At 35.5% G+C, this 15,608-nt stretch overlaps 1 protein-coding gene and 1 pseudogene across 1 annotated transcript; both read right to left on the bottom strand.

The window, feature by feature from the left end:
- Positions 1 to 153: 153 nt before the first annotated feature.
- Positions 154 to 2,836, bottom strand: LOC114175232 (pentatricopeptide repeat-containing protein At1g11290, chloroplastic pseudogene; annotated as a pseudogene).
- Positions 2,837 to 10,604: 7,768 nt separating this feature from the next.
- LOC114178240 (U-box domain-containing protein 11-like) lies at positions 10,605 to 13,855 on the bottom strand. The gene is made up of 4 exons (XM_028064040.2): positions 13,420 to 13,855; positions 12,511 to 12,627; positions 11,993 to 12,427; positions 10,605 to 11,894 (listed from the first exon to the last, which is right to left on the bottom strand). Exons 1-4 carry the CDS (start codon positions 13,765 to 13,767, stop codon positions 10,824 to 10,826), a joined length of 1,971 nt encoding a protein of 656 aa, XP_027919841.1. The 5' UTR covers positions 13,768 to 13,855; the 3' UTR covers positions 10,605 to 10,823.
- Between the last annotated feature and the right edge of the window lie 1,753 nt (positions 13,856 to 15,608).

Here is a 15,608-nt window from a genome sequence, read left to right as displayed (position 1 = left end):
ATGATTAACTAATTGAGACGATTGTGAAGTTCACCAACTCCCACGTTACCTACAAAACTACCAAAGTATGGAATTTCTAAAGTGATTCCAACTACGATAACGACATTTTGAAAAAAAAATTAAATGCAACACACAATTGACTTGTTGGTAAAGTTAAACGATGAAATAACTATATTTCTCTTAGTGTAAGCATGTAAAGAATATAAGGGTACCAAACGTGTGACATTAGTCGTGTTCATTCTCATTAAGGTAGCTTTTGTAACTTGCTCAATGCTTTTCAGCAAGTCCTCATTACCAGTAATCATTACATGAGCATTTCCCATTAACAAAGTGATGGAAACGATTAGCATCCCTCACAATAATTTCCCTCTGAACTACTTTTGATATGTATTTGGTAACAGTATGACAGTCAACACATACACGAAGGTTTTTGGTGATCCTAATCAAGCTTCCATATGGAGTGCTTAAAAGACCAAATGCAATGGCTAGTCTCTCACTGTGTCCCCAGAGTAACTTAACCTTCATTGGCTCATTTACATCACGAAGAACACAACTAGTATCAGGAATGTAACCTTCTGCCTCCACCTCAAGTCTCAAATTTTCTAATAATTGATAAATATCTGACCAACAAGGATGTGAATCGTCACTAGCAAAAAATGTGTATAGCCGATTCCCTATTTCTATCAAACTGTAACCTGGTACCTTTTTTAGACCATGCATCCTCATGAGGCCTCGTATGTAATTCACTGATTCCCATCTTCCTGCTTCAGCATAAATATTTGATAACATGACATAAATTCCAGAGTGCAAGTAATCTAAGGAAATTAATCTATCTGCTATCTGTATCCCCATGTTAATATTCTTATGGGTTCTGCAGCCACTGAGCAAAGCTTCAAACACGTCTGTGCTGGGTTGGAAGGGCATTTGTTTCACCAATGTATCTGCTTCCTTGAGGCGGCCAGCTCGACTAAGAAGATCCACAAGACAAGCATAGTGTTTGTCCTGAGGCTTGATATTATGATCCCTTTCTATACAGTTGAACAAAGCCTTACCCTCTTCAACAAGACCTGAGTGACTGCAAGCTGTTAGCAAAGAAATAAATGTTGTTTGATTTGGCTTGAGCCTTTCCTCTATCATTCTATCATATACAGCTAGAGCGTAATGCCCAAGACCATGCATTCCATAACCCATAATCATAGTGTTACATAGTATAACATCTTTTAAAGGGAATCCATTATTGAATAACTTCTCAGCAGAGCGAATTTTACCACACTTGGCATACATATCAAGCAACGCTGACATATTAACTGCATCAAATGCATAGCCATGCCGGATCAAATAAGCATGGACACTCCTTCCTTTCTTGAGGGATCCTAGGTGGGCACAACAATGCACAAGGCTAACAAGAGTGACAGAATTGGCGGGAACCTTTTCTTCTTGCATTTGACAAAATAATTTAAGGGCATCCTCTGCATAGCCATTTTGAGATAAACCCACCAGCATGGCAGTCCATGTAATTACATTCCTTTTCTCCATTCTTCCGAAAACAATAGTTGCTAGCTTTATGGCACCACATTTAGAATACATGTCAACAATTGAAGTGGACAAAACTATGTTCGACTCAATTCCTTTTCTTATAATACAAGCATGGAGGATTCTTCCATTTTCCATGTCAGATGTTTGAGAACATCCTCGAATAAGGCTCACCAAGGTCCCAGAATCAAACCCAGAACCACTTTGGATTAGTCTACGAAAGAGTGCAAAAGATTCAGGTATCAAACCATTTTGAACGTATCCTGAAATCATAGTATTCCACGAAATCAAACTTCTATTGAACATGCCATTGAAAACCAAAGCAGCATTGTCTGTGTCACCTAAATTACTATACATATCAACCAACGAAGTAAGCACAAATACGTCATTCCCCATGCCTAAAGCAATGAGAACACCATGAGCAGAGGTTCCTAGTTTTTTAAGTCCACTCTCTCCACAGGCTTTGAGTAAGCTCACCATTGTCACTGGACTCGGCCTTAACCCACCACCAATCATTGCAAGGAACAGTTTAATTGCCTCCTTGAAGAATCCCTCCTGCACATAACCACCAATGATAGAATTCCAGCATACAATATCCTTTTCCGGCATTCCGTCAAAGACTTTTCGCGCATCATCAAGATAGCCACACTTCACAAAAAAGTTAACAATCGAACTACCAACATAGGGATGCAAATGAAACCCCCTTCGAAACACTGTCATAACTATTTCCATACCAATTTCATGATCCAACAAGCTGGTGCATGCCTTGAGAGCAAACATGCACGTGTAACTATTGATTTCTAAATCACCAGATACCATCATTTTGAACAACTTGGGAACCTCCACGTGTTGCTGGTTCCTCAGGAACCCAGCCATCATGGCATTACAAACAGCTGTACCACGTAAAGAACATTGATCAAACACCTTGCGGGCAGGGCAAAGAAACCCCAAATCAGAATAGACCTTGATGAGTTTTGCGGCCAGATAGTTTTCAGTGGATATCCAGTTCTTAATAATTTGTGCGTGGATGGACTTGACATGGATAAAGGTGTTTGAGAATTGATGCAAGAGTGAGTAGAAAATTGAAAGAGGTTGGTTGAATGGGGCATAATGAAGAGAAACAAGTGTAGGGAATGGTGCAGAGTTGCAGATACACCTGCACCTGCAGTGGATCCTGGTCTTCGCAAATGTGTCTCTGAGGTGGAAGTATGATAAAGGCATCAACAACAACCAACCATAGATGAGGAAGGAAAATTTAGTTACGTGCTTCGTTAAACGACCTAGCTCCCTTCAATTCGGTTTCTTCTGCCGTGTAAATATCATATAACCGTTATTATTACATAGTTAAGAATTTAAATATTTGGCAAAAAGTACTTTTGAGTAAAAAACAAGAATATATCACGAATTTTTAATTTCTAATACTATGTATCATCAACATTTAAATCTAATCGATTTTCAAAAAAAAAAAATAATTGCTTTCATGAAAACATGACAAACCCTGATGGATCAAATGAAAAATTATATTGGTATAATTTGATCAATATTTTAAATAGATAAAGAAAAAAAACTTAACATAACTGGATTTAGACAAAAAAAAATGATATTACTTGTTTCAAAAGGCTAGAATCAATTAGGTGGCAAAAGTTAATTAAAATAGGTTACAGTTAATACATAACATGTCTAAGTTTTTATATGATAAGTTTGCACATGATATGAAAAACCTGATAAAGTACTTTCTTTTTAAAAAAAAATTAAGTTATATAAATGAAATTCATTTTAATTTTTTATATATTGATTTGATAGATAAATTCTAAAACCTGTTTGTGCTATAATAAAATAAATGCTACTTCCACCTTTAACAAAAAGTGGCCGCTTAATTTAGGTTGCTATTTTTTTTTTTCAGTGTGGCCCAGTTTATTTTATGAAATTTTTGGACTAATACATTGAAACATACTTATTTTATCAATTCTACAAACTATGATGATTTTTAACTTTTGTACTACATTATTTATTGAAAATTACTCTTCTAAGAAGTCAAATGAAATTGAACTTTTTGTAATGTAATAAAAATCAACTTGACTTTCAGAACCATTCAATGCTCATAAGTTTGAAATGTTTTCCAATGTTGGTTAAGTAATATACCCACAGCAGGAGTTTCTTGGTCAAAAGTCCAATTTCTTATTGCATGTCATACACCATTTTAAAAATGTTTTTTCACACCAATTGCACCGGTTGCCAATCGGCTTTTAGAGGTAATTTGGTCATTAAAAAAATTAACATTTTGTATTTGTAAAAAAAAAAAGAGAGATTGAAGAGTAAAATAGTAGATATAGCATGATATGAAGTCGCTCCATATGTTGAACAATGGTTTCAACCTGGCTTCGAATAACATTAATGGAATCAGGGTCGATGCAGATGCTTAAATCTTGCTTCTGGTTAATATTTTGTAGCTTGTGATCGGGAAAGAGTTTTACCTGGATCTTATAATAGGGGCCAAATGTTCTTATCTGGAAAAATCTTTGAGATAAGTTAGTGTTTTTGGGAAGTTGGGCTACTATTCAAGTCAACAGAAAGGAGATCAAACTCTAACAGAAATCAGGAGAGATCCATTTGCAAAATATCCTTCAATAACTGTATAAAGTGTTCAGTAATGATTAAAAGTTTCTTCATGTTATAAAGCACACCCAAGATAATAACAATATACAAAAAATATTATATTTATCGAACTCGGGTTGAACTGAAGTAACTTTCATTTAAAATGTTATCGGGTCTGGATTATATATATATATATATCATAAATATCAAATGTGCAGTGTAACATTTCAATTTTAGTGGCTTAAAAAAAATTAGGATATTTCATTATAGTATTTAAAACTGATGATCCATTTATATAAAATATATTAATACAGTCTTATAAAAGATATGATTATCAAAATATATCATTTATACAAACCGAGTAAAATCAACCAAACTTTATACACACGTTAACCACTTATTACAGCTCCCAGAAACCTTTTACTAACCTAACTTATGGTTCCTCATCCTTCAAAGGGACCCCTAAATCTGCAACCTCATCTGCTACCACCAAAAAATGATCATCGCAAAAGAAAGAAGAACAACACAAGACACAAAATACAAGGGTAAGCTAGTTTATAAAAGAAATAATCATATAACAATTAAACTTATTACATCATAAAATAGCATATTTCAAACATTCATAAAAAGAAATATCAAACATATAATTACAGACTCTCTAGACTCAATTATTTGGATTGATGCATTGACTTAGACATAAAAGTTGTTCACCTGTCATAAAAGTGGATTGCGGCAAAAGCCCTCACTCCACTTGGCCTAACCAACATAAATTAATTTCCACTGGACAGGGTAAGTTACTTGTGGCATCACTAGATTAGTGGTTCCACCCCCCTAATATTGCCATAAGAACCTCCTTCAACTCTCACCACCTAGGCCACGACACTCTATATGAGTTTGTAAACCTAGTAGAGTATAGGATAACTTTTGACTAACATATATCCCTAGCCAATGCATAACAACTTACTAGTGAGGACTACACTTCTTCTTTAGAAGCTTAACCCTTATGCAACAAACAATTCAAATCAATTTTTCTCATTTCATTCCACTTATTCTCTTTTATACTTATAACCTCATCACTTCTCCATAAAGCATAATCTCACACCGAGTTCCTCATACCAAACAGTCATACACAGCTCATTCATCATATTCACATATCATATTTCATAATTGCATGTAATAAGCACTATGTAACATCAATGTTCAAGAACAACTAGTAAAACTTTATAAACAAAAATAAAAACACAAATGTCACACATGACAAATGGGAGTCGAGAGTTCATGTTAAAGTTGAAGAAAACAAACAGAAGGTTTCGCAAGTAACTTGTGGATTTGGTAATAGGATGAAGATTTCATACCAGCGTGTTCCACAAGTAACCAGTGGATATTTCCACAACCTATGGATTTAACTACAAGAAGCATAATTCAAACAACGAATTCCATAGGTAACCACTGGATATTTCCATAACTTGTGGGTTCAGCTACGACAAGCATAATTCTAACAACGAATTTCACAGGTAACCAATGGATATTTTCACAACTTGTGGATTCAACTTTGAGAAGCATAATTTAAACCATACAAGCAAAAACAACCATACTCATCACATATCAAATTCATCAACATGCATTCATTAATTTAGAAAAACACTACAAAGTAAACCAATACTAGCTTCTCTTACCTGACAAAGCAGATCAACCAGCTCAAATAGCTCAACAGACCCAAGGAACACCAAAACACCTTTAACTCCACATGATGCTCTATCTATACCTAGGAACAACACAAGAACGATCATGACCAACCATTATGATCACTAACCGACAAAGACTCATATTGATGATTAAAATGTCACATGCAATCAAAGCAGGATGTAACATCCCTAGGGAATATTACTAATTAAATAAATAAAATATAAAATGAAATTTAGTCGACGAGATATTATTATTCCCAAACGCGGGAAAAATTCAAAATGTTTAACAACACGCCAAAAATTTATACAATAGTAGTATTGAAAGCATTAAAATTTCTAAAACCCTTAATCATAAAATAAAACATGATAAAAAATCCCTAGCTCTAATCCCAGCTAGCCCTCACTCCGTCGCCTGAGCATCCTCAACATCACCTGTATCATCATCTACTCCCGTGCAACGAATCACACGATCATCGCCATACGCAAACAGAAAGGGTGAACTGATAAAAATAGAAATAACATATATAATCACAGAATATAATAAGATACTCATCTTATTTAACCTAATTAGTTCTTGGCCAAGACCTTAACTCCAAGGCTTTTCAGCCTTCAAATCACACAAAATGGTTAGCCTTGGACTCAAGAATGTGATGCTCACACGAACATGCCCGCTCGTGATCCTGCCTCTACAAACGTCCTCGCTCGTAGTCCTGCTCTACGGACCTACCCGCCCGTAGTCCAACACATGTGATCCATCAGCCACGTACCTCCCCGCACGCAGCACCTCTCAAGCGTGAGCACGGAACATACGAACCTACCTCGCTCGTATCCCCACGCGAGAGTAACTGGATATGAACCTCCCCGCTCATATCATCACATGTTAACCCCCATCCATGAACCTACCCGCTCATGGCACAACATCTCCCGACCCAGGTATAGCATCACTGCTTAAAAGCAACGCACACAAGTCATAATCTGCAACACTATCGCCTGGCGCAGCCCCAAGCGTTGCCAGGCAAAACCCGTGCAGACCACCTAGCGGTTCAAGCCACGCCGCCAGGCGCCAGGTCCATGAACAGAACACCTACCTCTTCGCTACCACCTGGCGGATCCTACCCTACCGCTAGGCGCCAATCATTGTAGACCCCTTCCTGGAGCTCCTATCGCCTGGCACGCACGCTCCAGCCGCCAGGCGTTGTATCAGCAGCGTACCAATTGTTGTTTTCGCACCTCAACCAGATTATCTCATACTCTCTTAACTCCTCCAAGGTAGCAAGGCACTCTCATTCATCCAAGTCTCATTCTTGATTCCTTGGCACCCCACAGGCGATCCCATTACCTATAATTCTCATTCCCAATCTCATAACAATACCTAGGATTTACCAATTTCTTCCCTCATTATCCAATGACTCAACCTAACTCCAAATTAGACCACACAGTACAGTTCCTTATAGCACACATTACCTACCTTAATCACATTACAATAGTAATACACCGTCTACTCATTTAACTTTCAATCCATATTACACAATTCATAGCTAATACCTTAACTCACTAAGGCACACTATCTCGTGACCTAATTGTACATCCCCAAGTAAACCTATACTTCCCAAACCTGAAACTTTGAATTAGAATCATCATTCTCCCTTTCTTTAATTAACTTTCCTACAATTACACCATAATATACTCATACTTCCAAACCTCTTTCAATTCACATAATTTAGTACTATAATTATATTTTTCCTTACAATTTCATTAATAAATTTCTAGTACCACTCACTCACATAGGTTCCTCTCTTCATTTTCCACTACTCAAACTCGCAACCCAATGACTGCACCTCGCCATCGCCTGGCGACAAGCATAGTGCCGCCAAGCGATACACCAGTATTCAGCCTAAACCTAGGTTTCTCCATCCCTGCGAGTGATTTCAGCCTCCTTCAATATACGACCCTGTTGTCAATCGAACCAAACTGTAGCAATTTACCTAAAATAGGCTGGACTTCTCCTCTCAATGTAATTCTTAAATTTTACTCAACCCTTGCTCTCTGGAATCCACCCCAATTCACTCCCTTCTCACATTAGAGCATATGATCACAGATTCTCATACATGAGTATGTCCCCAAACTGTACTATACACACAATTCTAATTAATTTCCTATCAACAATGCCCCCAATAGGGTCTACACAAATCAATTACAGAAACCACCTTGATTTTCGTTCAAACAGCATCAGAACAAACCAAATCGACGTGAGCACTGTCTCGCCGCCTGGCAACAAACAAAAACAAAAACAATGCACATATTGATGAGCCGTCAGGCGATTTCTGGGCAGAAACCCAGAATCGCGAAAACAACACAATGAGGGAATGGGTTCATGCAATAAGGTTTATTCAATGAAACAGTACATCATAAAGGATTTAAAACATGCGAAAGTAGCTCCCCTTACCTGGATTCCTTGCTCCAAATTCGAATTCTTGATATGTCTCTAACTCAAAAGCTCTCTTAGCCTTCTCTTGCACTTAACAATATTTTCCACTCTCAATTCTCTCAGCACTCATCACGAAACATTTATGGAAACCATTGCTTGAATTTCACGCACAATGCAGTACCATTTCCCTTCCAATTCTCTTCTCTCTCACAATTACTACCCTAATTAAATGAGATTAACTCTAAAAACGAAAATACCATTAAGTTTTTGGTTTAATGGTTAATCAAATATCATTATGGTTTTGTCTCTAGCCTCTCAAGCTATCTCCCTTGGCAGCTAGGGTTTTCTATCTTTTTGTCTCCATGCCAAAAATAAAATTAGGCAAAAAAATAAAGTTTAGTTCTTATTCTTAGATTAAAATAACACACAATTGGCATACATAGGACTTAAACCCAAGTCCTCTCACACAATCAAGTACTCTCAACCATTTGAACTAGTACTTTTCCACATCATAGCACTCTGCATTAAATGTCTTAAAGGCTCCTATTACCCGCATTTATTAAATAATTATTTAATTAACTATTTAATTTTCTCGGGTCTTACACAGGGTCACATGCAAGCCAGAACAGAAAAGACCCACAAGAAAATAAGTAGAAATTCAACATACACAGTTGAAGAAACTAATCAAATAGAAAGGAAGAGCTTGCCAAGAGGATCACCATAGCAGTCTTCGATCTTCCAACAGATGAACAGAAGATGAGAACTTCTAGAGAAAAGTCAAAGAACTCTAGAAAAGTGATTTCTAGAAAAATTGCGTTAAAATAATGAAACTCGTTTATAATAAAACTATTTATACTAAAACCTTTCAATATTAAAATAATTGAGTCTTACTACTTTTAAACATATATCAATTCTAAAACGCTATTTTCTAAGATTTAACCTAATAAGAAAGTTCAACCATAGGATGCTAAGAAATGTTATTGTAAATGTAGATGTTTCTTAAAATAATTAGATTTAAATGCTTCAAGTTTTGTTTTTTATCATTTTTCTGAGAATTTTACTTTTGGATTTTAGGGGACGGTTGTTTTAATTAAAGCTATGTAATTATTCTTAACTTTTTAACATTTCTAATAATTGAAAAAGTGCTTAAAAATACTAAAAAGAGTTAAAGCAAAGGTCAATAAGTGAAAATCATTTTTACCAAACATCAAGAAGTTAGATTAGTTTAAAGTAAAGTCTCGGAATACTAGTAGCTCGTGTGGAAAAAGAAAGAACAAAGGTCAATGAAAGTGAAACATGTGGTATGATTAGCGGATCATCGATTTCTGAAGTAGCTAATATAAAAGATATGAAAAGAACCTTTTACGAAGAAGGTGAAAACAAGAAGCAGATTAAAAGGACTGGGACACCATAGAAGAGGGAAGGGATCCGATCTTGCAGCTTAACCACTTGTCGGCATAATCCAAGACAAAATGCCAATGAAATAGTGTAACAATTTTTTATTCATCAATAACTCCAATAATACATCTTATAAATCTAAAACGAATTTAAGTATAGCTTTTTTAGTTCTTATAATAAAAAGGTAAATTCAGTTATCACTTTTACAATTTCTGTTTTTTAATTTTTGCATGTATTTTTCTCAAAAGTAAAGTAATATTATTTAAAACATAGTTAGATGTCAAAATAGGAAATTAAATCGACTGATCCTTATTCAATTTTAGGGAGTAATTTTACAATTGATTTGAATACGCGTGGAGGTGTCTGCATATCTTGGGTGATTGGCTATTTTGTGGACTTTTCCTGATAAACTGGATCCAGTTGCTTCCTTGCTGTTTGATTCAAAGATGACTTCTACTTGAAGTAAATGAGGCAGATGTTCTAGGCAGATCTCTCACATTGACCTCACACTGAATCTAGTGTGCATTTATTCGAGGAAGATTCCTTTTCAATTTCTCAGTTAATCTCAATGATCCTGATGGAGTTAACTCAATGATTGCACAGGAAGGAGCATACCAAAAATGTTTGGTTCAAACTGAGCTCATGCCCTTCAAGGAAGGAACATATCCAAAACAAATATTAGTCACAGATTCTCTGAATGAGTATATTCGTATAAACTTCTCTTTTTCTTTCCATCTTCTACTTTTATGATTTGATTAGGAAAAGCTGGAAAAGAAAAAGGGAGACAACTGTTGACTTTTCTATCTGGGAAATTTGATGTTAAATCTGAGTACATTTATTGAGATTCAAAGAGTGCCTTGATTCTGGCACGATCTAATTTAAGTTGTAGTCGGTAGAACAAGGGCTAGATGCTACAGTTAACTATTTCAACAGTGCAAACAGCTAAAAAAGACGAAAACAGGAACTTGTGTAAGAATTTCATAAGGAAACAATATATCAATTGATTTCTTTACACGCTCATACAGGGGTTAAAAAAGAAGAAACCAAGAAAAGAATAACTGAATCAAAGAGGCTGACTTTCTTACTTCACCTCGTATGACCAGTTTGCAAACCGCAGTGTGGAAAATTATGTCAAATAATGAGAGAACAGAAGAAACTTGAAGTTGTTTGCAGAACTACACCATTCAAAGTTGCTGCAACTTACGAAGATGCTCCAGTAATGAAGTAGCCTTCCGTTTGGCCCTCTCTGTACCAGTTCGAGCAAGTTCAGAGAGAGGTATGACGGCACCGAGTCTACTTATACAAGCAAGATTGTCGGCATCCCTTTTGCACAAGGCCAGAAGAATAGCAGCTGCATTCTCTTTATTGCGAGGCAATCCGGTCCTCAAAAGATCTATCAAAACTGGTATAGTGCTGGCTTTTACTATAGCAATTTTTGCCTCTTGGTGGCTGGCAAGAACTGACATTATTGTCAGGGCTTCGTCAACCATTGATTTGCTTGAATCTGTAAGCATTTTCAACAATGCTGTGATGATCCCTGCTCTAATGGCCCTGCCCTTGTTCCCTTGATAAATGCATAGATTGAACAATGCTGTTGCTGCATCCTTCTTTCCTCTAGGACTCCCGTTTTGGAGCAATTCTACCAATGCGGGTATGGCTCCTGACGCGCCAATTATTATTTTGTTCTCATCTGCAAGTGACAAGCTGAAGAGGGTTGCTGCTGCATTTTCTCTTGCTTCCATGGTTCCAGCACGGAGGACTTGGACAATGGATGGAATGGCACCAGCAAGCATTATAAGTCCTTTGTTATTTTCATAAATGGAAAGGTTTAGAATTGAAGTAACAGCATTGTCTTGCGTCAATACATCTTCAGATGTTAGAAGGTTCACTAGAACTGGAATTGCTCCAGCTTCAGCAATTAGTATCCTATTGTCAGTACTTCGTTTGGATAGTGATCGGATTTCAGTAACGGCTGCTCTACGCTCCTCAACAGATCGGCTGGAGAGCTTCCGCACCAGAGCTTCAATTGCTGCTATGTCACCCGTAACGTCTCTGAACGACCCATCACTCTTCTTTATTTTCCCATTAGTTAGTCCTGTTGGCTGCTCGATATGGTGCTCTATACACCACTGAGAAATAAGGCTCCTTAAAACATAATTTGGTGTGAGTGTCAAATGTTGGAGCTTCTGCTGAGTTTTCGGACACGTTGTATTTCCACAATCTATCCATCTCTGTATGTAAGATCTCTCATACGTCTGCAGAATAAAGGAAGCAGGAAATTTAGAAGACCAGAAAAATTTGCAGGAATATTTCTTTTGTTGATGCAGCATTTGATCTGATGAGATGAATTTACCTGACCAGTCGCCACAATAACAGGATCTCTCATTAGTTCCAAGGATATAGGGCAAAGAAAATCTTCAGGAATCACAATTGCTTCAGGCCTTTTAACCTCAGGTAGACTTTTTGTCTCAGAAATTTCTTGACTTTCAGGATCAGATTCATTCAAAAAGAGAACTTCAGAAGAAGCAGGGATGCTCCTTGCTCTTTCCAAGAGAGATCCAAGCCGATTTGTGCTGCAATTATTCTCTCCATTGTTTTTAGGAATGCTGTCTAGTTCTGATAAATTTTCAGGACAGCTGTGTTGTTTGTACAATCCACCTACGGATTTGGAAAGAACCTGACTAATTTCTTCAGTCAGTGGCTGGGATAATTCATGAGATGGCATCTTTGAAATCATAAACCCATATTTATCTGAGGCTCGTTTCAATTGCGTTCTCACCAAATCCACCTAGAAAAGCAAATAATATCAGCAAATTAACTCAAGCAAATAGTATATCAAATTAAAACCCAACCTACTCATCCAAAGTGTACCTGTTCTTTGACTTCCTCTGAGATGTCCAAATTGTCATACGGCAAATCACTCAACAGTTTCTCCAATTTCCACGTCACACACTGAAATTGGAAGACAATGGTCTTTGCGGCTCCATCCTTAAATCAAGATACATCAAATTTCAGAGAAGTACACAGACATCCTTTTACATATAGACATGGCCACAGAAATTCAACCCCCCGTAACATTCCGACTTAAACAATTGAACAAGTGCAAAATTATCTCTCTATATAAAGAACACATCGTAAGGACACAAATTTAACAAAGACACGAAGAACAAAACCAGAATGCCAAACAGAAGAACACTCCCATTCAATGAAACAACACAGTGGACATTTGTTTTTTTTCTACAGATATCCTCATTGAGCAAATTTGTTTCAGACACCGTTTAGCCCCAAATGCAAGACCCTCTCTCATAAAGGACTCAAACCTTGATTCGCCACGCTGTGCGAGAATAGTCTTTCTACAAAACCGACCCTCTTTGTAAATAACGCAAAGAACATAACGCAAAGAACATAAGCAAGCCCTGACTAACTTATAGGGGAGGTATTTTACTTCTCCACTGAAACATGACAATAGCTAGTGATTTGATTGCACGCATTACACCCACTCAACAAAAAATTAAAGTAACAATTTCCTGAAATATCTACTCTCACAAGTAACAATTGGACTTTATAACCAACACAAAATTAAAGAGCAATCTTCCTCAAAAAAAACTTTGTACGCTGCCGTTACGGTTACTGAAAGGAATGCAAAAAAGACCTAAAAGTTTGGGAATTTTAGGCAGCGAACTACAGATCTAAATTACTGGAAAACCGAAGAATACGAAGTCGTAGCTCAAGTTTCGAAACCCCCCACGCGTTAGCGTTGAAATAGATCAAGAAACTCACAGAGGAGCAATTGGAACGGAAGTTTCTGGCGACGGAAAGCAAGCTTCTTGCAGACTGAAGAGCGAAGATAAGATCAGAGGACCAAGATGCGGCGGAAGATGAGGAAGAAGACGAGGAAGCGGAAGCAACAACATTGTTGCTGTTGTTGTTGTTGCTGTTGAGTTCTCTAATCTCCTCGAACAAGTGGGTAAGGAGGGAGATCCGGCGAACCAGATCGGTACAGTCCTTGCGGAACATGGCGTCGGCGGCAATGGGTGCGGCGGAGGAGGAGTCGACGCACATTCCGGCGATGTCGTGGACCAGACAGAGGAGCTCTGGTGTGTGGTCTCCGGCGAGTTCGCCGGCCATTGTCGCTGCAAAGGTTAAGGTTAAGGTTGTGTTGTGTGTTGAGGAAAGTGAGTCAGAGACAGTCTAATAAGGTGTATGAGGAGACTTATCAAGTGTGGACACGTAGAAACACTGCAAAACGCTGTAATAATGTGTTTCATCGGGTTTTCTAAATTAATTAAATTATATAATATATAATATTTTTTTAGAAAAAAATGAAAAATAAAATAGTTAATTTAGTTTTTGTAGTTAATAAGAATTAATAATTAATTGGTTGGTTCATTCTGAGAGGGTTAACGTGACGCCTTAACTGGGCAAAGCGAGAATCTCGGAGGAATTGAAATTGAGAAGAATGATAATGAAAGAGAGAGAAATGAACAAGAGGATACAGTTGGGTTTGGAATATTATGAATTGTAATGCAACTAACTACTATTTTTCCTAAAATGTATAATATATTTTAATGTCTTGGAATTTCTAACCAATTTTTTATTTTTGTTACAAACTACTATATATGTAGCTATATCCTACTACCCATTGTCTAATTTTAATTTTTAGTCTTTCACAGGTTTAGATTATATTTTAGTTTAAGTAATTATAATTTGGTATTGCAAGTCCAATTTTACCATAGTTCAATTTAAATTAATTGGATTGGATTTAGTTTACCTTCTATTTCATTGGTTCATAAAAATATTGTCCAATACTTATGAATAATCATCAAAATACTAAAATGTCATGATTATAATCATGATCTATTTTTTAATTGAATTGAATAATTCGATTAAGAAAATTAAGCAAAATATGATATTTATTCACATGTGTGACATATTATATTTATTTCGATAAAAAAATATTCAGGATGATTACAAAATTGCTATTTACGATATTAGATTAACTCTATATTTATTATATAATTAAATTAAGTTTATACTTTGAAACCTTATTTCTAATTGATATATTAGAGAAATTCAACTTAAATTAATAATTCAGGGAAGTATAAATATTATTCAGTAAAATAAATTCACAAATTGTACCAACGAAGATGTTCACGTTTAGGTTTGAGCAATTTTAATTTAATATAAATTTTGAATCCAACAAATATTTTGCAGTATGATTTGAATTGTATTGTTTCTAGTATTTGATAAATGTGGGAATTTTTAATTAAGTCTATTATTATATTTTTATTCTTGTAATGTAATTATTTATTGAGACAGAATAATCATCACATTACTCGATTCATAGTCATATTACATAATTAATAAAAATAATTTAACAATAAAAATATAATTTTTAAGTAGTTAATAGACCATAAATATTTATTAAAAATTAATTACAAGTTTCTAAATAAATTTAAAACTTAATTAAGTCTTAACTTTAATGATATTATTAATATAAAATTGTCAATTTTTTTAATTAGTTAACAATTTTATATAATAACATATTTAAAAGTTTAAAATGTTCTCCTTTTCCTAAATAGATTATACAATATCGCAATTAAAAATACAATACAAAATTACTATCATATTTTAATAAATGTAAATATAACAAAATGAAACTCTAAAACAACCTTCCATAACCAGTACTTATACAGCTTCTTAATTCTAAATATAACATTATATCTTCCTTTTCAATCCAAAATATAAAGCAAAACGTTTGATGAAAATAAAGTAAATTCAAAATAGTTAAAAAATATTTATTATTATAATCAATTTTCAAAATGTTTTTACATCAATTAGTATTAACCACAAACAGTACACAATCCCATTTGTTTTATGAAGTATTATCAAGAATTTTATTTAGAGAACCGACAATATAAATGATTTTATTTCATTATTGAACTACATATTATTTATGCAATAAAAAA

The sequence above is a fragment of the Vigna unguiculata genome, chromosome 3 (genome assembly GCF_037176805.1).
Source record: "Vigna unguiculata cultivar grain cowpea cultivar isolate G323 ecotype 2 chromosome 3, ASM3717680v1, whole genome shotgun sequence".
In the NCBI taxonomy this organism is placed as follows: domain Eukaryota; kingdom Viridiplantae; phylum Streptophyta; class Magnoliopsida; order Fabales; family Fabaceae; genus Vigna; species Vigna unguiculata.
This window is presented reverse-complemented; position numbering and strand designations above follow the sequence as displayed.